This window comes from Watersipora subatra, chromosome 1, assembly GCF_963576615.1.
Source record: "Watersipora subatra chromosome 1, tzWatSuba1.1, whole genome shotgun sequence".
NCBI classification, from domain to species: domain Eukaryota; kingdom Metazoa; phylum Bryozoa; class Gymnolaemata; order Cheilostomatida; family Watersiporidae; genus Watersipora; species Watersipora subatra.
This window is the reverse complement of record NC_088708.1, coordinates 28,601,377-28,628,497: the sequence shown is the minus strand read 5'-3', so window position 1 is coordinate 28,628,497 and position 27,121 is coordinate 28,601,377. Positions and strand designations below refer to the sequence as shown.

At 36.9% G+C, this 27,121-nt stretch overlaps 1 protein-coding gene across 3 annotated transcripts; it reads right to left on the bottom strand.

The window, feature by feature from the left end:
* Window positions 1-3,534: 3,534 nt before the first annotated feature.
* LOC137400849 (inversin-like) lies at window positions 3,535-26,907 on the bottom strand. 3 transcript variants are annotated; one of them, XM_068087194.1, is made up of 19 exons: window positions 26,371-26,907; window positions 24,466-24,522; window positions 24,186-24,297; window positions 23,015-23,181; window positions 20,644-20,817; window positions 19,237-19,372; window positions 19,010-19,140; window positions 18,824-18,899; window positions 18,431-18,549; window positions 17,533-17,686; window positions 14,867-15,074; window positions 14,493-14,573; window positions 13,569-13,786; window positions 12,919-13,022; window positions 10,422-10,513; window positions 9,802-9,930; window positions 6,696-6,756; window positions 4,182-4,217; window positions 3,587-3,612 (listed from the first exon to the last, which is right to left on the bottom strand). In XM_068087194.1, the coding sequence occupies exons 1-17, from the start codon at window positions 26,803-26,805 to the stop codon at window positions 6,753-6,755; spliced, it is 2,397 nt and encodes a 798-aa protein (XP_067943295.1). In that variant the 5' UTR covers window positions 26,806-26,907; the 3' UTR covers window positions 3,587-3,612; window positions 4,182-4,217; window positions 6,696-6,752. The 3 variants fall into 3 exon arrangements, with proteins under 3 accessions (XP_067943300.1, XP_067943295.1, XP_067943306.1); XM_068087199.1 differs by lacking the exon at window positions 4,182-4,217 and having other exon boundaries at window positions 3,535-3,612; XM_068087205.1 differs by lacking the exon at window positions 14,493-14,573.
* Between the last annotated feature and the right edge of the window lie 214 nt (window positions 26,908-27,121).

Sequence of the window (27,121 nt, the reverse complement as noted above, 5' to 3'; positions counted from 1 at the left end):
TTACCAATCACCACCCCTACTGAGGTCAAGGGTACTCAATGCATCTGTTCATGTAAGATGGTGCTTCATTGACTGACAATGATATTTAACAAGCTGAATATTTTATTATTCTTCACTTTTCATGCATATTTACTCACCATGAAGAACAACTCCAACTTACCAATGTCACTGTACTACTATAGAGAATAACTCCAACTTACCGGCGTCACTGTACTACTATGGAGAATAACTCCAACTTACCGGTGTCACTGTGCTACTATGAAAGATCACTCCAACTTACCAGTATCACAGTACTACTATAGAGTATAACTCCAACTTACTAGTGTCACTACTACCATGGAGGATAAATCCAACTTACCAGTGTCACTGTACTAATATGGAAAATAACTCCAACTTACCAGTGTCACTGTACTACTATGGAAAATAACTCCAACTTACCAGTGACACTGTACTACTATGGAGAATAACTCCAACTTACCATTGTCACTACTACTATGGAGGATAACTCTAACTACTAGTGTCACTGTACTACTATGAAGGATAACTCCAACTTACTAGTGTCACTGTACTACGATGGAGGATAACTCCAACTTACTAGTGTCACTGTACTAATATGGAGAATAACTTCAACTTGCTAGTGTCACTGTACTACTATGGAGAATAACCCCAACTTACCAGTGTCACTGTGCTACAATGGAAGATAACTCCAACTTACCAGTATCACAGTACTACTATGGAGACAACTCCAACCACCATTACCAGTGTCACTGTATTATTATTGTTTTGAACTAGCAAAAATATTGGCGAAGGATATGGTTTTAATCAAATCATGTATTTGTGGAAACATGCATTAAATATTAAAATATATTTTAATACAATCTTTGCTTAAAAAATAATTAATGTAATCAAAGTAATAAACTACAAGCTTTTCATTTTCTTTATGGTTCAATATGGTCATTCAGAGATAAATTAGAGATTAATGGTAAATGTAGAGTATAGAATCAACGAACAATGCCTTACACCCAATAACAATAACGTCCATAGCTCATAAGGGTTCATCTCTCTTGAAGTGTAAGATCATTCAACTTTCAACATAGTAAACAAAATAAATATTTCTGGTTATGGTAGGCAGCTCTATATTACTAGACGGAGTATGGGAGCAAACGAATAGAAGCGCGTACTTACGCTAGATAACATGATGGGAGTCGTCTTCCTGATAACTATTCACAATAAATCACAATCTAGATTGAATATCTCTAGATATATCTAGATTGAATAAAATATGGAACCTGAGTTTACAACAATTTATCAGATGGTTGAAAAGCTGAATGGAAATACTGTTGGAATATACTAACCCTCTATTTCCATGTCAAGTTCATCCATATACATCTTACTACCGAGATCATAAATTTCCCTCGGGTGAGAATATTGCTCAATGGCAAAGTTGAAAGATAGAGCAGCCGAGGATGGGAGACAGCGAGTCCAATATGGCCTGTACGGAGCAGTCAGAGTAGGATGCCAGTGAGGAGCGTACAACTGCTCATCTGTAATGAGTGGCATCTAACATCATCTAGAGAACCTCTTTGGTTCAACTATCTAAGAAATAAATTCTTTTTCAGACCCATATTTCAGGGCCAGATTAGCTTTCATCGGTAGCAGTCTCATCTAGATATATAATAATGAGAGGCGAATTAGCAAAACCATCTAAATTATCGAGTACTGAAGGCACTCCTATAACATAAATAATTTGTTCCGGGAATGTTTATGTTATAGGGATTTTACATTATACGAACAGTAAAATACACCTAAATTGCCTGATCCGCTCTAAGATGTTACCAAACTCAATCCTTTGGCCTTTCCAAAAGGAATCCTTCGTTTTTTCGTGACGCTATTTTATCGTTGTCGGCCAATTTATAGACAATTTTATCGTTAAAAACATGAAGCTTTTGCAATAAATGTTTGAAAACGATGCTTTTGTTTGCAATTTTTTTATTATAGTATCAAAACAACACCAAAAAGTACTATTAAATAAAAGAAAAATGATCGTTTTCTACAAATATGGCAACTTTTTTCGTGAACGAGCGCATGTGCAAACGGCTTGATGACGTCAAAAAAACGATGGATAAAATGAGAGTTAACTGTTTTAATTTAAAGGCTGTACAGTAACTGTAGTAGTAATAGTTTGTATCGACAAGTTTTTTACTTTTTTTATCAAGTTCAGTCAGTTTATGGTTCACAATTACGGCAATTTTACAATAAGGGGAGCGCACACCTTCAATATCAACTTACACAGTTGCTTCTCAGTTTTAGACAGCGAGATCTATTCTGCAAAGGAAAAATATTATAAAAAATATTTTATGTCTAAAATAAAAAAAAACCAAAAAATATAGTTTTACTATACGTATTAGGAGCGGTGTGTCATTAAGAGGGTTTGAGACTAAGAAAAGATTGCTTTCGACAAGACTAAAGCCCGTGACAGTCAGCTTGATATATCGATTAAGCTTGATATATCGACACTCCATCGCCTGCACCAATAGATGGCCTTTTAGTATTTTAGAATTATTGCGCAGCTAATAACGGTGAGCTAGATTGTCAGGGTATATATATCTGAGAGTTCCTTATATGAACACCATCTTCTCTTTTTATGATTAACTACGAGATTCTCGTTATTGAAATCGAATTTGAGAATTCGCACCGACTTGACACTTTTTACATAATATAGAATTCTTTACGCTGTACGAAGCAAAAACTTTATATAAATTCTTTATATAAATTAATACGTAATAGGAGGTATACGTTATAGGAGCGTCTACTGTATAAATGATGAGACACATGTATTTCATTTCAAATATCTACATGCCTATCCTTCATCAGGTTTTCTACATCCAGGAGTCATGCTTACTATATATCTGCTCGACGAGAGATCTCTGGCGGGCTGCCAGCATCTCTGGATCCCACATATGCATCGCGGCATTGTTGCTTCTATTCAGGGTAGACAGAAGCCTCCTCCTGAAGAATTTTCGCCAGGCTAACTGAATTGTGCAAGCAGCTATTTGCTTCTTCCACTCAAGCTCGCCAGCATCTAGCCTTTTGAGCTTTATGGCATCTCTGGCATTCTTCATAAGTCCCTGCGTGCGAAACTTGAACCTGCCAAATCAAAGAAAATCCTAAAACTACCAGTTAACAGTAAAATAAGAATGTACAGGAAGCCTTGCAGATGGTGGAATTATGAACACATGAAGAAACAAACAAACTGAAAATGTGTCCCAAATCGATAAGGCGTAACATCATGTAACAAAAATTTTGACCAAATTACTGATGATACCAACAAGAGATGACCACAGAGCTAAATGATGACAACATCATTAAAAGATTTCTTTTAAATTGCTATCTGATAAATATGCATTCTAGATGAAAATATCCAAATATAGTAGCCAAGTCTGTGAGGGGGTGGATGAGACTCACATTTTCCATGCCTTCTGAATGGTGATGGCAGCATTGTTTCTCTTCCTAAAATAATTGACTCGAGTCCTCTCAGCAGCAACTATGGCTTGCTTGTGTTTTGCATCTTTTAGTATTCTTTCTTCCTCCGATAACTCATCCTTCTTCTTCCTGATGTATAACAAGCAAAAGGATTACAGATCAGTTTGTGATTACAGATATTGTTTACCACTCGCAAAAACCCTTAAAATTCACGTGCACATGTGTACGTTTCATGCTAAAGGGGTTCGTCATGCGCCCCACCTTGAGTTGTGACAATGGCACTAGTTATATACAGGTATAGAAGTATTATTAACAACTTAGAGAGTAAGCACTGTTGGGTAACCAAGATATATTCTTCTTTTCAACTTTCCGATGCTGAAATAAACTGCAAGATCCTCCAGCTTAACAAAACATTACATATCCATCAAGTCGTCGTGAAGTAGTCGGACCACTCAAGTATTTAGCCAAATGAAGCTGCTTGCTATAAAAAGACATTATATTACTGGTAGATACATGCTAGACACTTTTAACAGCTACTGAAGTTTCAATGGTAGAGAAAGCAGGCTGTTAGAGTGGGAGCATCAAGCCAAAAGCGTGTAATAAAAGCGTATATCGTGATGAGCAGCAGGATAAAAATGATTGGATGAAAGGCCAATCTCAACTAATCACACAAACGCATGAATAATCAATCTCCTTACGATCTAGATACAGGCACCATGTGTGGAGTTTGACTTCTGCAAGCAAGTAAAAATAATATAATTACTTCATGTCAGTAAATTTTGAAAAACAAAAAAGCAAACCTAGTATTGAATAGTACCGACACAAATGAAGGAAATACTGAGGAAGCCAAATTAGAAACTTTATATCGTGACTGAGGGGGGACACTGAGGTCAGCTAGGCTGCCAGCAGCGCGGAATCCCAAGGAATCTAATAGTTACATTTTTGTCAGTAAATTTTAAGGACTTTCTCTTGCAATTTTATTAAAAAGATGTGTTGTATAAGCGTTCTAGCAATAACAAGGTGTGTCCAAGTGCTCTCAAAATATGACAGAAGACTTGATTATACATGCTGGCAGGTGCTGTCCAAATGCCAAAATAGTAGGCAGAGCATACCAGTAGCAATGTATGGTGAGTAATGGGAGAATTCATGGAACGAGATATAATTGCACCATATAATGAGATGAGCCAGGCCTTTATTTTGGAACGAGATACCATTGCACATTGTAATGAAATGACAGAAGCCTTCAGACGCTCAGCAGCAGAACACCAGAGTTAGTCAGTATAGCCTGAATTAGTTCCAGGATACAGCCAGTATTGAGGCTTTATGTTCGTGTGTTCAAAGAAGGATACAAAAAAGGACCATGAGAAATGGGCTGAGCTCTGTCCTTGACCCTCTCTTCGCATGGTCATCGACGGTTCAGCGATAGCTATGTAGTAGCATTTTAGGCATGCTGAAAGTAGGCTGATCATGGAATTTAATGCACCGCTGAATTTTTAGAATATGTTTATGAATAGAAGTATTAGAATCAACAAATTCAATGTTATATTATTACAGGTACACAAAATGCAGGGGTGGTTGGCCTACCTACATGCATGTGGCTACTTGAAAAGAAACGATAAAACTACAGCATTTAGTTTCTCTACATAGAACATCCTTTACCTTCCTTCAGCTCAGTGGCTGACATATCTAAGTTACAATAAAATAATGACAAACTTTACCTGAGAATTGTCACACATTCTATTGCCTTACACCGAAACAAATTAGAGACGACACTCAGACCCTCCAACTAAAGCTTCCATTTTCATTGGTGATTACATCATGTAATACTATTGTATTATTTACACAATATTTGCAAACAAAGCAGAGCAGTGTTTTGCTGCTAAAATAAATTCAATTAGAAATAATTCACAATTGGAAAGAAATTCTCTTGAATAAAAGGATATCTTTGTAAGTTGTGTTGATAGTGGGAGAAGACAATAGCTACTCATTTGCTTGAACAACAGGTGCCAATCATAGTATGCATCTTATTTTAAATCATTTGTCACGAGGCTGTAACATTCAGGCTAAAGCCTGGTTCAGGCTAAAGCCTAGTTCAGGCTAAAGTCTGGTTTCCATATACGCTGCGGGCGCTGGGGACAAGATCACAGGGTTATGGGTGGTGAAGTGGGAACCTATGGGCCGAATACCGCCGCTAGTTGCCGGTGTCAAAGCAAGAGTTCAGCGCTGTTCAACTCTTGCAAGGAGCCGCCGGTAAGACCTTCCTAAAACCTTGCAAATACACTGTACAGGTGAAGGTCAACTCTTTCGAAACAGCATAGCAAATGGCTATTTTTATGCGATCACCAGCGACGCAGCTTTATGTGAACATAAGCCACCAAGCCTAGCCCACAAGTGTTTTGCTGCTGTGAGATTACCGCCGGTGCCTCGCAGCCGATATGGGAACCACGCTTTATTGCTGAGCTTCGAGGAAAAATCATGTCAACAGCTTTGTGATACTTAAAAATAATTACAAACATTGACAAATATTTACATGCTATAGAGGAATGTCATTCATTAGGTATTGTGCGGAAATTGCCACAACAAGCATAACTAAGTCAAATGGTAATACGTCATGACTTGTTTGATGTGAAAAGTAGATTACTGCTCGCAATAAATGGCTCTCTTAAAAATATTGGTAGATCTATGGTTTAGCTTGTTAAATTATATATCAAGTCCAAGCGAAGAATGCAGAAAAATAAATGACCAAACTGCGATTGCATATAAGACAGTCACGGCTAACAGAATATTTTTGAGAGCTGAAATAGTAAATGCTTCAAACTAACCTGTGAAACAAAGACAATATATAACACGCATAATACAATTCTCTTAAATTGGCTGAGAATGAAGCCACCTTCACTAAACACAAATATCTTCATCACTTCACTGGCTGAGACAACAACAGAGTTTGGAGAATTCAAAATGAGCTAAAATGAATTTGTAATCAGCTTATGATTACCTCCAACGAACAAAAAGCTACTAATGAGTACATTCAGCACACCTATTCTTCATGCACACAAACTTATCAACCAAAATAATAACATTTACACGTATGACACATTTAGCTAAGAGCCCATGCAGCGCACAAAACAAAGCAAGCAGGTGCTACATAGCTACAGAGCTACATAGCTAGCATAGCAAAAAGCAGAGCAGCAGGCACAAAGCGGTAGTGTTACCTTTCTAGCATGGTAGGTCCGAGGCAATGCTAGAGCCACTGTCGATCCATATGGTGGTTAACTATATAATAAGAGAGACAGAGTAACGGCTAGAAGTCAGCATAGTAATGGTGAGAGGCTAGTAGAATACTACTCGCTACACTATAAACTTACCAGTCGAGATAGACATACTTTCTAGATAACAACATGACTGCACAGGAGAGTAAAGAAAAAATAGACTAACGTCATGTATGGGTAACACTTAGCAACCTAAACAATTAACCTTTGTGACCAAGTGGACAAATTCTCTCTCCTGCTTAGTGCCCTTCAAAGCTCTTTTTATAATCAAATACGAACATTGTAATTGTAGCGGGTAACAATCGTGCCTTTGATAAGAAGCATTCAGTCTGATCAAGCCAAAACGCAATAGCGAGTTATCGCTGATGCATGCCAACAGGAGAGCGTAATGAAGGAGGTGCTTGACACAATGGCAACTGATGCTACAGCCATCATCATGAGTGTTTTCATGACTTTCGACAGGCTTAAAGTGCCTGCTTGAACAGGAGGAGGAGCTTGAACAGGTGAAAACGAGAATGAAAATCAGGTGCATATGGCCTAAATACATGCACATGAATGGCTAAGCAATTAGAGATGTGCCTAAGAAAGAAACTTTGCTGCAAACAGAGCTGTGGAGAACAGGTTATATCTGAGTAAATCATGAGCCAACTGGTAAAGAGGCAATATATCACAATATATCACAATATATCAATTGACTGAGCAGAAATAGTCTGATCTGCTATCAAATTGCAACTGAAAATTTCAATCATTTGAATTGAATAATTTGTTCCAGGCCAAATTTGATCATTCCTTCAGCTGACTTGAAAAACAACAATAAATAATATATGAGTGTAGATAAACTGGTAAGGAATGTTATTGAACTGCTCATCCACCTCTACTTGTTTCAAATAAGACTGATCTACAATAGCCAATGGTTATAGTAACATGACAGCTGACTGTCAAATCACTGGTCTTCACCAGTATGCTGCTTACAATAACAACAAATACAACTTCACCCAAATCAAATAAGTAAGACAACAGACGCAATATATTGTTTTATAGATGATCCGTAACGATAATTAATTATTTAAAAATCATTTTAGAGTTAAGTTGTGATCATGCTGAGATGGATAACAAGTGTGAAAGGGAAGTAACGGGTGAAAAAAGGGGTGTAACGGGTGTGAAAGGGATGTAACGGGTGTGAAAGGGATATAACGGGTGTGAAAGGGATGTAACGGGTGTGAAAGGGATGTAACGGGTGTGAAAGGGATGTAACCGGTGTGAAAGGGATGTAACCGGTGTGAAAGGGATGTAACCGGTGTGAAAGGGATGTAACGGGTGTGAAAGGGATGTAACGGGTGTGAAAAGGATGTAACAGGTGTGAAAGGGATGTAACGGGTGTGAAAAGGATGTAACAGGTGTGAAAGGGAACGGGTGTAAAAGGGATGTAACCGGTGTGAAAGGGATGTAACGGGTGTGAAAGGGATGTAACGGGTGTGAAAGGGATGTAACGGGTGTGAAAGGGATGTAACGGATGTGAAAGGATGTCAAATGCTCTACGGCCTACTTAAAGGAAAAGTCAAGTCATCTTGATAAAAAACAAGACTTTTAGTCAAGATGCTATCCTTGCGACTGATACGGATGACTGTAATTTTATAGAAATAACGTGATGTAAATAAAAAGGGCTTTTTTAAAAGCTGAAAATATATTACAAGCTCATTGATTAGAGAATGAATAACTTTTGACCTTTCATGCTTCAATTTATTAGCAGTTTTTGGAAAGATTTTTCCGATTGTAATCTATTCACAAAAAGTAGTATTTAAAGTAACATGACTTTCAGCAGCCACAAGACAACTAGTACAACCAGTACAACCAGTACAACCAGTACAATCAGTACAACTAGTACAACCAGTACAGATAGTACAACCAGTACAACCAGTACAACCAGTACAGATAGTACAACCAGTACAACTAGTACAACCAGTACAACCAGTACAACCAGTACAACCAGTACAACTAGTACAGATAGTACAACCAGTACAACCGGTACAACCAGTACAACCGGTACAGATAGTACAGATAGTACAACCGGTACAAGTAGTGCAACCAGTACAACTAGTACAACCAGTACAACCGGCACAGATAGTACAGATAGTACAACCGGTACAAGTAGTGCAACCAGTACAACTAGTACAGATAGTACAACCGGTACAGATAGTACAGATAGTACAACCGGTACAAGTAGTGCAACCAGTACAACCAGTACAACTAGTACAGATAGTACAACCAGTACAACCGGTACAACTAGTACAACCGGTACAGATAGTACAACTAGTACAACCAGTACAACCAGTACAACCAGTACAACTAGTACAGATAGTACAACCAGTACAACCGGTACAACCAGTACAACCGGTACAGATAGTACAACCGGTACAAGTAGTGCAACCAGTACAACTAGTACAACCAGTACAACCAGTACAACTAGTACAGATAGTACAGATAGTACAACCGGTACAAGTAGTGCAACCAGTACAACTAGTAGAGATAGTACAACCAGTACAGATAGTACAACCAGTACAACCGGTACAACCAGTACAACCGGTACAAGTAGTGCAACCAGTACAACTAGTACAACCAGTACAACCGGTACAACTAGTACAACCAGTACAACTAGTACAAGTAGTACAACTAGTATTGAGTAGGTGAGCATGATAAATATATACAAGGTTACCGGCCATTACTCATTCACACAGAACCACATCTTGCTTTAACAAATATGCTATGACAGCAACTGCATGAAATAATCTATCTGCTTCGTGAAATTATCAGCGAGATAGAGACAGGTTGCAGGTGAAAAAGCGAGTCTGCTGGGACCTGTTGACACATTTCAGCGAGACACAAAAAGATGCCTAGCCAATTTCTACTCGCGAATTTCTATGGATACATTTACACCAGAGGATTTACATCCGTGTGGACCTCTACTGGCGCTTCATTACAGGTGCAAATCCAAAAAACTACACGACATGAGAAGATGCCAGAGAGGTTGAAAGTAAGCCAAAAGCCTGACCTCTTGGAGAAAGGTCGGGAGTCAGAGGCGCTGTCTGATGTGTCAGCTACAGGAGTCTTGTACCTCTCTTCTACCTCCTTCTTGTTCCTAACATCTTCCTTCCTTTTGTAGTCATCTCCCGCCCGTTTTCTAGATAGACAAGAGACCCCAGGATGAATGCTAAAGCACAGCTAGAAAGCTGGTCTACACAACATCCTACCAATCCAGATCAGTTGAGAGAAATTAAAAACCTCTACTAAAATAGCTTGAAACCCAAACTTTTTTCGTGTCTCAACTAGTCGAGCCTGCTTCAAGATTTTACAGTACTACAACATACAGCAGTTCACATACATTGATAGATGAAATTACTTGCGAGCAAATGACTAACTGCAGCAAGGATTTCTCCAAGTTGCAAATAAAGTTATGTGTTTTCTGACCACTGAGCTACATTAACCCGAAGCTTGGACAAACGCAAGATTTCAAGAACTGTCTGTAAAAAACAAGGTTTAAAGATTTGCCAGCAATCCAAAACCCTCCAGTACCATAGAGGGTTTGGGGATTGATAGCAGCAACATCTTCATCATATCCTATATAATATCAGACTTGTTGACTCGCAATAGAAAATAGTGACATCAACTGACCTGGCAGCGTCCTTCCTCAGCTGTTCGTGCCTCATCATTAGTTCCTTCCTCTCAAGGAAACCCTTGCGCACTCGGTAGCCACGGAAAGCAGCCTGCAGGTCAAAAATATTGATGAACTGATGTTAGCTCAATATCAACATTATACTGATATACAAGTCAGCTATTTTATGACTAGGCAGTCCAGAGGCATGTAACATAAATCTTAAATCTATATAAATCTCAAAGTTTGTAATCTGTCCAGTTACAGCGATTAAAATCTAGGAATAAAAAGTCTGCATCGCAGATGATTCGATCTGGGAACCTCCTGGTCGGTAGACTGGCGATCTAATCTGCTACAATAACCATCATTCATTACGTCAGTTAAAATAATGACGCTTGTAGCTCTTGGGATCATTAACTAGCACGGTTGATAGTTAGGTTCGATTATTAAGCTATCTGCAAACGCAATAATTGTTTTAGCAAAGGTAAGCTTACCTTTACTGGCTTACCAAGTAAGTTACTCAAATTCATTGGGTAACTGTTTTATTACTCGTGCAACACCAGGCATTCAATACCTGAGGCATTCAGTACTCTATTAATGTATATAGAGTAAAGTACCCAGCAGCTGTGAACATGTGTTTTATTAACAACCAACTATGGATGTACTAGGAAAAGCACTAAACTATAAAGTTACTTGAGCACAACTGACGAATCCAGGCATAGAGAGGAGCTAACCTCTCTATGCCTGGATTAAGACAGTAAGTCGGCCAATCTAGGAGCAGATACATAGTTGACATACATGAGGCGCTACCCAGTATCAAAATGAATCCAACTTATGGTGATTAGTGAGGTTGATGAACATTATCATTGACGTATTTTTTAAGCTAATCTGGATGAAGAAACGATACAAAATATTGTAGCACTATTTGAAGAGTATCTAGCAACATTGGTATAAGGCCTAGCACAAACATGAAGGGCTTTATCATAAGTTTTTAATAGCGAAGCATCATCAAGAGGTGTCAAGGCACAGATGTTAACACCTAACAGAGGTTAACACCTACTATCTATCCTACTAATATGAATAACAGAAATAAAAAGACAATCAAGAAACAAGGAAGTGGGGAGACGACTCTGATCATACAAACCAACAATATTATTGGTCATTATTAAAATATTATTAAAAAAAATATTAAACTAATATTGAAGTCATCTATAAATATCTTTTGATTACTGTACAAAACTTTCATAGGTTGGAGAAATGAGAAACTACTGACAGTTGGAAAATGATTTTAACCAACTCACAAAAAATAATTTCTACCAACTAACAAATAAATAACTTTTAACAACATATGAATAAATAACTTCTACTAACATACGAATAAACAACTTCTACTAACATATCAATAAATAACTTCTACTAACATACGAATGAATAACTTCTACTAACATATGAATAAACAACTTCTACTAACATATGAATAAATAACTTCTACTAACATACGAATAAATAACTTCTACTAACATATGAATAAATAACTTCTACTAACATATCAATAAATCACTTCTACTAACATACGAATAAATAACTTCTACTAACATACAAATAAATAACTTCTACTAACATATCAATAAATAACTTCTACTAACATACGAATGAATAACTTCTACTAACATATGAATAAACAACTTCTACTAACATATGAATAAATAACTTCTACTAACATACGAATAAATAACTTCTACTAACATACGAATAAATAACTTCTACTAACATATGAATAAATAACTTCTACTAACATATCAATAAATAACTTCTACTAACATATCAATAAATAACTTCTACTAACATACGAATAAATAACTTCTACTAACATACAAATAAACAACTCCTACTAACATATGAATAAACAGCTTCTACTAACATATGAATAAATAACTTCTACTAACATACGAATAAACAACTTCTACTAACATATCAATAAATAACTTCTACTAACATATCAATAAATAACTTCTACTAACATATGAATAAATAACTTCTACTAACATATCAATAAATAACTTCTACTAACATACGAATAAACAACTTCTACTAACATACGAATAAATAACTTCTACTAACATATGAATAAATAACATCTACTAACATACGAATAAATAACTTCTACTAACATACGAATGAATAACTTCCACTAACATATGAATAAATAACATCTACTAACATACGAATAAATAACATCTACTAACATACGAATGAATAACTTCTACTAACATACGAATAAATAACATCTACTAACATATGAATAAATAACTTCTACTAACATACAAATAAATAACTTCTACTAACATACGAATAAATAACAACTACTAACATACGAATGAATAACTTCTACTAACATACGAATAAATAACTCCTACTAACATATCAATAAATAACTCCTACTAACATATCAATAAATAACTCCTACTAACATACGAATAAACAACTTCTACTAAAGTGCACAAAACCGAGACTCACCTGAACTTTACTCGCTGCAATGTCCTGTATACCTGTGATACTGAGACCTCCCTGGTCGATGATAAACTGCGCAACATCGTGGTGCTCACCCATCAAAGCATAGTCTAAATGTTCAGAAACATAACTCTTTAGGGTGACAAACGTCAACTACTACATGAGTGTAAACTCAAAACAATAATATCACTAATTTTTTCGCCCTCTGACATTCAAGACCTGTTCGGTTAGGTTTGACACCATGGAGTACCAACAGATTAACAACAGCGTAACAACCATAGAGTAGCAACCATAGAGTAACAACAGATTAGCCTAACAGGTCTGGGTTAGAGCAACCGATGTAAATTCTACAGCAACTATCTAAATACCCAGAAGCCTATTGCTCGTCTTCCACAGAATGTACAAAGCTGACTGTCACACCATTATACAAATTGTTACCTTCCTACCACTACACAACCCCAAAATAATCTTAAATACATCACAAGCTGACATCGCGAATGATTGATGGGAATCAACAATGAATACAGCTACTCAAAGTCCATCTCATGCAGTCTAACTGGAGACACCAATCTAATACTCATAGTATGACACGTATTGTAGTTAAAAAATACATAGAGATAACTAGCACTCTTTAGACTAAGGCCCAAATTACTTACCGAGGGGTGTGTACCTATCTTCTGTAGATTCCATGTGGTTAGGAAAAGCTCGAAACTCAATGAGCAGTTTGACAGCATCGAGGTGACCCATGCTGCATGCCCAATGCAGCGCTGTCATTCCCTCTTTGTCCTGCGTGTTTGTGTTAGCTTTGTTCTCAATCAGCACAGACATGCAGTTAACATAACCGCCATATGCAGCGCACTGAAGGGGTGTGCGACTGTAACATAACACACCAATCTAATGTCAAATCTTCCCTAGAATACCTTAAATACAGCAAAAGATAAAGAAAAAGCCTTGTTTATCATTATAATCATCTGCATACTTTTTACCATTCCTATCCATGATAATGAAATCATTGGCAGTCATTTAAAGCAAAGAGCATGCTAATGAGCTTCTGACACAGATAAGGTCCATGCAACAGGAACTGCTCACGTTGCTATACATATTTTATGCCTATTGGTAGTTTTATTATACAAGTTCTTAAAATAGAAGCACATCACAGAAACTGCCATCAAATCAGTTAAACACCGTTTTTGTCATTTATATCGCAGTAATTAAAGAGTTGCTTGCTCATGGTAAAGTCCCATAATCATAGAGAAGATAACTTCAAATACGGTTGACTAGGTTTCATAAAAAACTGACTAATTAAGATATTACATACTTATACATAGCTCATACTACTTTTAACATCAGCAGCATGTTTTCCTGCAGTAGTATGATATGAAGCACGTGTCCTCATGCTCTCTTACTATAGAGCCTCAAGGACTAACGAGTAAGGGAATCAGAGGGCAGCAAATGAAAGCAACCCGCTATACAGGACAAAAAATGTTCTGATCTGTAAGCTAAAAGATAAATTAAGTTAAAGATAAATTAAGATAAAAACCAACGAGAATAAGTTGGCTAAACAAGAGAACACAACTCACCCAGAGAAATCTCTAACATTGGGTTCCACGCCATATCTGATGAGTATTTGGCAAATGTAAGCATGTCCCCCGAGTGCAGCCCTGGAAATGCATGTGATACAAGCACAGATTAAAAGTACATAGGCATACTAATAAACAGGTAGTAGTTAAACAATTGCATGCTCTGTGACTTTGAGATGGGGAAGTCTCAGCCGAAACTAACGTGACTCTGCAACACATACAGACGCACACAAGCACATGCTCGCATACAAACATACGCCTACATGCTTGCATGCACGCACACCCACGCATGTACACCCCATACCTACATACAACACTACATACATAACGAAGGCATGCAAGTACACAAGCTTAACATATGAGACAAATCATACCAGTGTAGAGGTGACCTTCCATCCTGGTCTATAATGAGCACCTGAGCCCCACCATCTATCAGTGCTTGAACTACATCCGTGTGGCCCATCTCACAAGCTCCGAAGAGAGGTGTATGCATTAGGAGGTCTTGGCAGTCTATATCTGACCCGTGTTCCAGCAAGAGTCTCACAGTGCTCGCATGGCCAGAAAGTGCTGCAGCATGCAGACCTGCAACAACAAGTTCCACCAACTGATATATTAGTCCATAAACCTGTTACTCCAGAGCTTACAAGCGGAACAAGAGACAACTCTCAGATATTGGAGAACCAAACTCAGTTCTTCGTCTAGTAAAACGATCTCATGCCTGATCAATTGTGTCACAAAATCTGTAGATTCTTACATAATGGTTTGCGAGATTTCGGCAAAACTTAGCTCACACATTACGCAAAGATTGTGAGATTAGCACTAGTCAATGCCAAGCTTGTGAAAGTGAAACTAGTCAATAATATGGCATCTCTCTGTTATAAATGGTGAAAACACTTTGTAAAAAGTTAACATTTGGTGGATGTGACTCATAGACAATTATATTATGTCCATTACTGAAAATGATGACAACCAAATGCAGTACTACAGTCATTCCTCTACGCTCGAGTGCCCCACATATGAGTAAATTAAAACACAAGCAAAAATGAGCAAGTTCCTACCTTGAGAACGATCCGGTTCTCAAGGGCCACTAAATAGCCAAGTACCCGAGAAGCCGTTTTCGAGAGCAGCATCGCTCGGTATTTCTCGTCGCATCAGTTTAGAAAAGGTTTTAAAAAGGTCAGCTAAAAGTTATAGTGAAAGCGAGAACAAGTGTCAAGCCGGAAACAGATAATAAAATTAAGACAAAAACAAAATTAAAGGTAACGGTTGACTTGCAACAAAATTCACATTACAGTTATTTGGTATCAAAAGATTCACCATGTCTTACTCTGCTGTGTTGTAGGTGCAAAATATGTGGAAAAGTTATTACAAGCTCTTAAAAGCTCAAAAACGAAAAGCCGCCATAGATTGGAATCTCTTTATTTATTTGACGTATTCATTACAGTTTGGTTATCGTCTTGTCCGTGATGTCCTCACGTGAATTGAAAGGCCAATACAAAGCTCAATATAAAACTTATTGTAGCACTAGTTTATGACAAACACTTCGGGTTTTACCGCAGACCCTGTATCAAATATAGATGCTCGCTACTTTACAGTTTTGTTTCGGCTTGAACTAATCGTCAAGTCGTAATCTGATCATGTGACCCAATACTTCAAAAATAATTTTTGCAGCACTTTTCGATTATCACAGGTGACCAACAGGCTCGTCATGATTATCAGACAATGATATGTACTCATTCGAGCTAAGGTTGAAAATTTTCATGATTTTTTACGGTAAGTTATAAGATATCACTGCTAAAAGTGACAGCACTACAAAGACGATAAAATAGACACGTAAGAACAATAGAGATGGTTTTATTGCATGCGTGAAGTATATTTGTGAAAATATTTTGACGAATGAGATTGCATGAAAGTGTAAACCGAAACCATCCTGTAACAAGTACGTCCCATTTGAGCCGTTTTGGAAAGCGAATCCAAACTACAGCGGTCTCGTGTGGCTGCAATTAACTGTTCGTTTTTTAGCTTTTAAGAGCTTGTAATCACATTCCCACATATTTTGCACCTACAACACAGCAGAGCAAGACATGGTGAATCTTTTCATATCAAATAACTGTAATGTGAACTTTGTTGCAAGTCAACTTTTAAGTAAAAGACTAAAACTTGGCTTCAAGTGTGTATTTAGTAAGCTTAATTCATTTAAGTTAAATTCAAAGCTTATGTTCAATTATGTAACGTCACTAAAATCTAGTGTACCGAATGTGTTGCTGCCAAATATATCTCCAACCACCGTTAGCCACTACGCCTGTCTCAAAGGTAAGAACTTCATACAGTACTGTGCATAGTAATGTTACATTTTATCGCAGATCATAGCCACTAAATAGATATTTGTTACATTATGGGCGTAGAATTACAGCAACTAAAACATGCATTTACATTGTAATATCCTCTTTTAGGTGGTTTTTTTATAGTATGGGAACCGATTAATTTGTATAATTTAAATATTTTATATAAGAATAATGGAATTGAGATAAGAGAACACAGCCATGTGAGCTCAGTCCCAGAATGCATTGAGCTCATATGTCGAGGTTTGATCATATTTGCAAGTTGTAAGTTTTTTTTATTACTAACCAGGTAGCTGCTAAATATTAATCACTATTATTATATACTATTACAAAACTATATGAACATTTGCACTTGAAAAAAAAATTTCAAGTGTAAATAAAGTATTTTTTCCAAGTTCAAAACTCAAGCCACTTTGTAATAATGCAAATATAGTTATACAGAAACACTTAGTAAAAGGTACAAAGTAGATGCAGCTATGCAAAAACAGTTTGCGATAAAGCCAAGACAGATACATTTACAGAAGAAATATTGGTATGAAACAAACACCCCATTATTACACTGAAATAAAAATTTAGAATTCTAATAAACAAATGCTCTACACAAGGAACAAGCTACAATAGGAGTTATCCTACATTATATAAGGACAAAAACTCCAATTATCTCTCTATAATTCACTACAAATAAAAAACAAACTTACTTGTACCACCATTCTTGTCAGTCTGTTGAAGGTCGGGACTGTGACGCACCCATGTGGCTATGGCCTCATCAGCACCCTTGCTCGCCGCCCACATGAGGGCAGTTCGGCCCTCTAGATCTGGTTCATCCGTAATGCTCGCTCTTGTCAAAAACTCCTGCGAGTTGATAAACAGAATAGAACGAACAGTGATCAGTGTGAGATGCTTCTTGTTGAAAAGGCTTGGCTACACTGAACAAGGCTTAACCGCGTCAATGGCTGGGAAAACCTTAGACGGAAAATACATCTTAGACGAAAACTATATGGAACCATAAAATGTTTTCTCAATAAACAAAAAAGCTATTTATTCGCAATCGCTTATGCAAATGTTTTTTACTTTGTTATAAAACAGCTAGTTTGCACTAGTGTTTAAAAACGGAACATAAGCTTGATTCTACAAAAATCTGCCAATGAACTGAGAGTGAACCAAAACCATTCTGATCTCATGACAACATGTTCAAATCAGTGTGAATCTTATCTGAAGTGTTTTAATTAAAGCAGCTCTTGCTTCATTGCCTTACAGACAGCGCAGCCAGACCATAACCAAAAGATTCTGTTAGCTTTGCTCAAACAATAAGCCATTTGCATAGTTTGTATGAAAGATGTATGAAAACGGGATGTGACAAAGTAACTTTGAAACCGTGCATAATTACAGATGGGAGCTTATTCCTACTCTACGATGAACACAAAGGTCTATGTGTTACCCGTATAACATGTAATAAATATCTGTCCAGGTATTTATTTATAAAGTATCAACATGGCATACAGATTACTGGAACCAAAGCAGAGAAATGGAAACATGTAGTTATAAAGAATGGAGCCAAACATGAAGCCCCAACAATAGTTTAGAAACTTCACACACCTCAACAGTTTTTGCATGGTTGTTCTGGGCAGCGTAATGTAAGGGAGTTGCACCATTGGAGTCAGCGCTGGAGAAATCAGCCTTGGCATTGAGCAGCATACCAACAATCTTGGAATGCCCTGGCATACACAAGGTGGGATAACTCATAGTCTTACGCAGCACGCCTCAACACCAGCGGGGAGTGACAGATATGACATACATGTATAATACGGTGTGAAACTAACAACAACAACATAGATAGTTCCTGTTTACACCTGCTATCATTATCCGCAATGAAATCAGTACATTTCTAGCTTGTAATAAATGAAAGAAAACCAGCACCATAATCTTCAATTCAGTATTGAAACTATCCGCTCATCTAATAGAAGTTATCAGACTATTTTAAAGACATACCAAGTGCTGATGCCCAGTGCAGCGGAGTTCTGAACATATTATCCAATGCTGACAGGTTGCAGGTGGGATACGAGGTCTAAAATATATCCATATCCATTTACATACTTAAATATTTAGTTAAGGTCGTTCCATCAACTCGCAAAAGCTAACAAGAAGCTAGTTAGGCCAGAGCTTCACTACACTTACCAGCAAAGAAACGACAGCATTATTTCCGATCTCAACGGCGAGATGCAGCGGTGTCCTTCCTTCAAAGTCCTGCCAGTTCATCACGCTCGGAGTTGTCTCCAGCAGTAACTTCACGCAACTCACTGCATTCTCTAAAGGACACCCAACTCATCCAATGAAATCATTGCAATGTTGACACATAGACTACTCAGAGCTATGTTTGTGTATGAGTTCTCATGGCAACTGACCATCATGAGTGCTAGTAGCCCAATGTAGCGGAGTTTTCCCCTCACTGTCAGGAATTCCACTGTTAGAATCCTGTCTGATCAGCACTTTCATATGCTCTAAACTGCCATAGGAAGCTGCCCAGTGCAATGCAGTTCTCTGTTTGTAGAACAATCAGCATAAATCAAACAGGAAACCAATTTTTACAGAGCACTTTTAAATAGCAATGCAGCCACTTTGAAGTCCAAAACGATTTTATCAATGCGAGACCAGCTGATACTATCAGATCAGCTGTCATATTGGCCAAAGCTGACCAATATGAGCAAACAGTGCCACAGTAATCCTCAACATAAGGATTAATGTAATAAGAGATAATATTCTGACTACCAATACCTTATTAGTAAATTCAAGAGTGTTCCATAATGCTAAACCTACTAACAACATGCCTGACTCTACATATATTTACAATATACAATAGCCTGATGACATAACAGTAAGAATGTGAGAAGAACAATTATAAAATACATGTATATTAAACCTGCCTTTGCACAAGTATCTGGCATAAAAATGTAATAGCTGGTTAAATGGTTTTGCGTTGAGTCAGTAACAATGGAAATATTTGCAGAGTTATATTCCTCTAGTCAAAATACATGCACAGTAAGTTTTAGAGACATGGCATTCTTTGTTTTTACCCCAACTCGCTCATTTGTAACCATGTGCATATGAGCAACACATGAGCAACATTATAGCATTTGGTTTACATTATAACACGCATAGCCCATGGCACTAATTGGGTCAAGGTCAAACATAGTGCTTCATTCACTCATATTTTATAATAATCAGTTAGGAGTTAAGTGTTGTACGATAACTTCTCGCACTTATTAGCGACACACAGAACAGCAGAGATATACTTGTTACTTGAATTAGTAACATACATAGAAGCTTCTATTGTGATGATTTACTGGAATATTATTTGCTGAAGGAAAATACCAAAACTGATTGCGCCGAAAGCCCGTATGCCCGCAGATAATGTGTGCGGATATCTACCAACCAACAAGCGTCTTAAAAAATATATGCAAACTGACTCACAGATTTTTATGCTAACTGGAACTTGTTGAGTTTATCAACAATTTGTGTGAAAAAGACCTGTCCAAGAACACAATTCTAATCCAGGTAAAGGTCTGGATGCTAGTCAACAGTGTAGATTATGGCATAGTGTGGACAACCTTCTACCTGCTGTGGTAAGGGGAGATAAATTGGGCTATCTACTCAAGTTTGAACTCTGATTAAAGTTTTATCCCAATGGCGGGTGAATAATGATGCTTCACAATACCAGGTTGTTGCTAGAATTTTAACATGTAGCAATGACCTAAACAGGAAGTTTCCAGATTTCTCTGAGAAATGTGTTAAAAACCTCTCAACTCCCGCACCTTGTTGTTGTCTTGGTCATCAACCTCTCCCGGAGCCAAGTGAAGTTTGAGCAGATTGAGACATTTGGAAGATTTGTGTCTGGTGGAAAGATGGAGAGCTGTCTCCCCCTCATTATCCTTCTCTTTCCAGTTGGCTCCCTTGCTGAGGAGCAGCTTGAGGCACTTGTAGTGACCCTAAAATCGGTACAAAAACAAACCTTTGCAGCATCTCAAAAGCTACAAAACACACCTATTGTCATGTTTAGTAGCAAATGCAACAATAGCTAAAGACAAACTATCAGTATAGCTAGCAAGGATTGGTACAGTCCATATCAACTTTGCCACAGTTGGTTAATCCAGTGTCTCAAGGTAAGCAAATGTTCACATAAGATAAAATGGTATTGACATGACAACATATATTCATCGGAGGACGTTGTAGTTTAATCAATAATGAAGTATTTTTTTCTCAAAAGATCTTTCTTTGTATTACTATGAAACTTGTTTTGGGATAAACTAGCCAATATGATATGAGATTACTTGAGATAAGTAGAGCAAATAAAAATATTTTTCCACGACCAAACACGAGCGAAGCGATTGGTTGGGAGATTTATGATAAATGCACATGTGCACACAACTCCCGAAAATTATTCATCAACAATGAGACGAACCCTTGTCTCGAAATTTCATCAACGAATTTAACCATTGTTTTGTAGAGTCGTTAAAGTATAATAACGATACAAAACACATATAAGCCTATTTAAATATGTTACCAAGTCTTTGTAAACCGTCGGCATTATCTTAAAACTTACCCATCTGATCGTATTATACACAAATAGACAGATTTATTTGGACGAAAATCGTTATTAAAACTTGCTAAGCCTCACTTTTATCAAAGTTAAGACCGGAAATTGAAACGCCGAGCGACAGAGAATAGAACGATGCGTGCGCATTTCACGAAAAAATAACGTGCACATTTCACCAGTCTATAGCATTGTCGAATTGCCGAAGGTTTCTGTAATTAACGTAGGAGTACTGAAATCATTTCATTTTTGCCGATTTCAAACTGACATTTTAGACAATTTTGAGTACTTGGGTATTCTAACTGATGTCCAACGCAGTGTAAGTAAAGGAAATGACGATGATATTTTTTCTAACGATTCTTATGAGATTATTACAATATTTAATTATAAGTTTGGATATTCTTCTTGATACTTCTTGATATTGTTAGCTATGACGTTTTGAAATGTAAACAAAATTGTGCATTGGTTTTCTATTATTACTGTATTACTAAGTTTGGATATTCTTTTTGATACTTCTTGATATTGTTAGCTATGACGTTTTTAAATGTAAACAAAATTGTGCATTGGTTTTCTATTATTACTGTATTACTATATTAATAATATTGGTTATTCTAATAATATTGGTTATTCTAATAATATCAGTGCATTTTACTTCTAATATTGCATTTCTTCTATTGCAGAGGGAGAGATATAAACATATAATCTTTTCCTTTCATTATTGCTGTTTGTTGTATATAATAACACCCACACCCAGTACATTACAGCTACCATTGCAGTTATCCTATTGCATTGCAGTGCCATTTGACTGCTAATATTGCATTTCTCAACCATCAGTACCCTTTCTTTTTCCCAATATCACTTTGGTCGTGGGCTGTATGACAGTGGAATTTCTAGTAAATACAATGTATTTTTTTGGCTTGCTAAAACTGATGAAAAACAGTTTTAGCCCATCACAAGAGCTGACTGTGTGTTTATTTCCTGAATACTTTAGCGATCACAAGAGCAGACTACGTGTTTATTTTCTTAGCACGGTAGTGGTTAAGTTGGTTTGATGAACTTACTCTGTAAGGGCATTGTTACAGAAATGTAAACTTGCCTAGAAGTTGAAGGGCTTTATCATGACTACTATGTAAAGTTGAAGAAGAATCAGGATGTTTCACCTGACTGCTCACCAACAAGCAGTTCCTAAGTTTATGACAAGCTAGGGTAAGAGACGATTCTACACCTTACAATCCTCTCTGTGTAACTAATGTGCGGTCACTGACAAACAAACGTTAGGGAGAAAACAATAGATTCTTCGTTTAACATAGAAGCCATCGGTTGTCATAGAAACATAGTCATAGTTCAATAATTTGTAAGAAATAAACGGTGACTTGGATATCGAATTGACTGGATTTTGCTTTAATAGCGTTTCTGCAGTCATATTCATCAACTATGTAAGTCTTCTGAAATGTTAACATCACGAGTACAGCTATGAGAAAGGTAATACTTTATTTATAGCTCGCTAGTCAAAGCACATCTAGATGAGCAGTTAAAAGAATACATCAAATATTGCCCACCCTAAAGACAAACGGAGAATTAGATTTAGTTACCTTATGCGCTGCCCAATGAAGCGCTGTCCGACCTGTCTCATCCTTCTTATCAACTTTGCATCCGGCTTTTAGGAGAATTTCGGCACACTCTAACCTATCAGCAAGCGTGCAGAATATGAGTGGGGTGCGACCAAATTGATCTCCTGCATCAATATCTTTGGAGTTGGCTAAAAGATGAGATAGTTTTTTATTTAGCCAACAAAATCATACAAATAATTAAACCGCAGACGTATTTCAGCACATCAAATATAGATGCTAGCTACTTTACAGTTTCATTTCAGCTCGATCTAATCATCCAGTCGTAATCTGATCATGTGACCCATACTTCCTGCCAAATGGAGGAAGTATGGACTTTTCTGCAGCATTTTTTGGCTATAGCAGGTGACCAACAGGCGCCTCATATTTATCAAAGGATTATATGCACTCCTTCAGCTAAAGTTGAAAAATTAAACGAATTTTCAAGGTAGGTTTTGAGATATCAGTGCTCAAAGTGACAGCGTTACAATGATGATGAAATAGATGCTTAAGAACAATAGACATGGTTTTATTGAATGCATGAAGTATATTTGTAAAAATATTTCGACGAATGAGGTTGCATGAAAGTGTAAACAGAAGCCATCGTGTTCAACTACGTCCCCTTTGTGCCATTTCGGAAAGGGATTCCAATTTACAGCGTTTTCGTGATGGCTGCAATTAACTGTTCGTTTTGAGCTTTTAAGAGCTTGTACTCACATTTCCACATATTTTGTACCTACAACACAGCCGAGTAAGACACGTGAATCTTTTGATGCCAAATAACTGTAATGTGAATTTGGTTGCAAGTCAACCTTTAAAATGGCATATGAATGGTTCACTCATTCCAGAGCAATATTCAGTCAACATCTATTGTTATTATAATAAAATGAAGTACAATAATAAACCACAAAAAACATTTTCAAACATTACTTCTCCCTGATTGTTTGTGAACTGACGGATACTCACTGATACAAGGAAATAAATGCACCGATGGGGATACCACAATCTATTAACTGACTAGATCACAGCATTCAGGCTGCGCAAACAATAGGGTATTAATGCAGACAATAGGGTATTAATTTTCCATCATCCATCAAAGATCCTATACTGGATCTTTCAGGGATAAGATCCCAACAAACAATGATTGTTTACTTACTCAGTAAGAGTTTGCTGAGTTGTGACTTGTCCCCATTGACTGCTGCTGAATGCATCTGAGTGATGCCATTTAGTTTTTGCATGGTGAGACGCGAGTCTAAGATTTCCACAGACTAAAAAAGGTATTAGACTAAGCACAATAATTTACAAATACAAACGCATGTCTCGTGGTCACCCTTCATCAAACAAACAGCACAACTGATTTAACATAAAGCAAGAGTTATCTTTTCAATAGGTGCAATATGAAAAAAAAACTGGGAAGTAGAAAAATGAGAGCTTACCTTGGCAAGTTCGGAGACCTTACTGGCATCAGTAGTGATAGTACTAGCCTCCAGACCCTGTTGGTATTACAAACACGAGGCTATTATCACCATCACCTTGGATACTACTAAGTATCACTACTCAAGTATTCACAGAACAATTATGTATTGTTAGTTTGGTCCAGTGGTCAGTACTTAACATATCTGTTGACAAAAGACTTTTAGTTATTCATAATTACAAGCGCATTAAGGTTTAATAACGCAGGACGGCACTGAAACGGTTGCGCTGTGAGTATTACATTGCATTTATCACGCTGTTTATTGTTTCTTGACTAATAATTGATAGCGTGTAACAAATATCAACATGATATGATATGATGGATAGCGAGCTGCTAAAAAGATTAAATGAAGCAACCTTTTACGAAGACTGATGGAGGGTAACTTCAATTTCAGAATGGCAGTTATATAAAACATTATTTAACTAAAACATTAATTCTGAAGCAATAACTATAATTTGTCATGGAGACACGTAAATGCTGGATACCCATTATCTATCCATCTTGAGCTTCTCTTTGAACTAAAATGATAGAGCCGTAGCCCTCATTAATTAATATGTATTATTAGGTGAAATATTTTGTACGATTTCTTGAAATCATCCTTGACAATCTTTAATTTGTGTTAAAAGTAAACTTGATTTTGAGCAAGTTCATGTAGGGAAAAGCTTGAGGTAGCGCGACTACCAAACCGTCACAGATGATAATGAAAAGTGAACTACTAAGAAAGTAACTTACAAAACAATGTTTGTAGAACAATACTGTAAAACTATTTCCAGACTGAAATGCATACAAGTTAACGCGGCAACAATAATAAATTGACTCAAACAATTGCAAGTTGACTAGACCAACTTGACAACCAGACAATCAAAACCCTAGTAGTTGACGTCTAGGACTTGAAAATTTGCCACTTGAACAACCATCAAAAATGTGTCGCCATTCTCAGGAAATGCAACGACATGCAATCATTTTTAGGATCAGCTGACAGAACTCTGAAGGTTCAACTGATGTAAGAAAAACTCACTATATTTCTTGTTTTACCAACACAATCGGAGACAAAACTCTATTAGCGTTAATGCAACTTACACTAATGAAAATGAAAGTTGAGTATTTTCTTTGAATTGATGGGGTGATGCAGCCAGCGAATATGATGAATATAACGTTAGAGGCACACAGGAGAATAATTAGACTAAAACGCAAACAACTATTAGCCATCATTTTGCTGGCCGAGGCGTTGTTAGCTTATCACATATATTCTAAAAGTTGCTTCAATAACTTTGGATTTACTAAGTTTTATTGAAAAAGCAATATCTGCTCAAGAAGAGACAGCAACATTTCTCGGAGTAAAGAAACATGGGCACACATCAAAATCTAATTTTTATCAACTGATAACTCTAATGCGATGAAAAACTTGAGGTAAAGGACTGATGCAAACTGATACAATAGTTAGGTGACACCATCAACAAAGGTAGCTAGAGTTGTTTAAATATCACGTGCTCAAAATTTAGGATGCAAAAATTGTAGACAGTAGGTTACTGTAACAAAAAACAAAGGTCACGCTTGACCAATCTATGTAGTTTGATGCTTCTATAATATTATAAATCGCAATAATTTCAGATATGTATCAATAAGGCTCTGACCTTGTCAAACTCAAATGGAGGAATGAATATACTTCAAATCATAACACGGCTTGTATATAGGCTATATATATATATACATATAAATTGTGCTCTTACAGCAGGATATCACCAAAAAAGTTAACTAAAACATGGTGATTGAATATAGCACATACAAATATGCATGCAGGATTTTTTTCATTCCAAAACAGCCGAGATGCAACACAAAATTCGTCAAACTATAGTTAAGTACTTACCGTTGATGCTGCTATTAGTGGCTCAATTGAAGAAGTATCAGCGTTTATCTTTAAGCAAATCTGGCAAACAGAATCGTCAGACGCTGAGTTTTTGCTACTATAATAGTTTGCCCATGTTAAACTTTTATGAATACAAGAGTTGTTGAATCTTGATGATTTGTTGGAGTCGTCGGAGAAAGAGGCCGTGGCTGAGCTATGGGATGGAGTTTGCGAGTTAGTTCTGCGCAATACCTTCGCATCAGAAGTAGCTAAACTGGTTCTGTACATTTCAGTGTTGTTGAAATCTCCGTTAGGGCTTCCAGCATATTCTGTTTGGTGTGTTACTTGAAGGTCACTAGTTGCATGAGCAGTGCTGGATTTTCGGCTTGGAGGTTTACTAGCTTTTTTATCCTTGCTGCTAGATAACCCAAGCTTAGACAGAAATTTTTTCGGCATTCTTAAGCAACACCACAAGTTCAAATTTTGATAGGAAGTTGTATAAAATGATTGTTTAGAAACGGTTTTCAATGAGTTTATTTTTATGTCAATATGCAAAAAAATGCCTACTTCCAACGGAACTCTGCAAAAAACTTCATCAATAAAGAGCGCAAGGTCATATAAGACGCCTCTTTTGTCGAAACAATCCGATTGAAATACGAACCTGCAATTTGTTTCGTAGAACTCGACTACAATGCGACTGGATTTGAACAAACTAAGAGTTGCTTTACATAGCGTTGGGCCAAATGCCACGAGAAGACAACTTTTAAAAATA

Coding starts and splice junctions, on each gene's coding strand:
- LOC137400849 (XM_068087199.1), bottom strand. CDS start 26,805: ATGCCGAAAAAATTTCTGTCTAAGCTTGGGTTATCTAGCAGCAAGGAT. Junction 24,298..24,465: donor AGGTCTCCGAACTTGCCAAG/GTAAGCTCTCAT, acceptor TACCTTTTTTAG/TCTGTGGAAATCTTAGACTC. Junction 14,574..14,866: donor GGAAGGTCACCTCTACACTG/GTATGATTTGTC, acceptor ATGCATTTCCAG/GGCTGCACTCGGGGGACATG.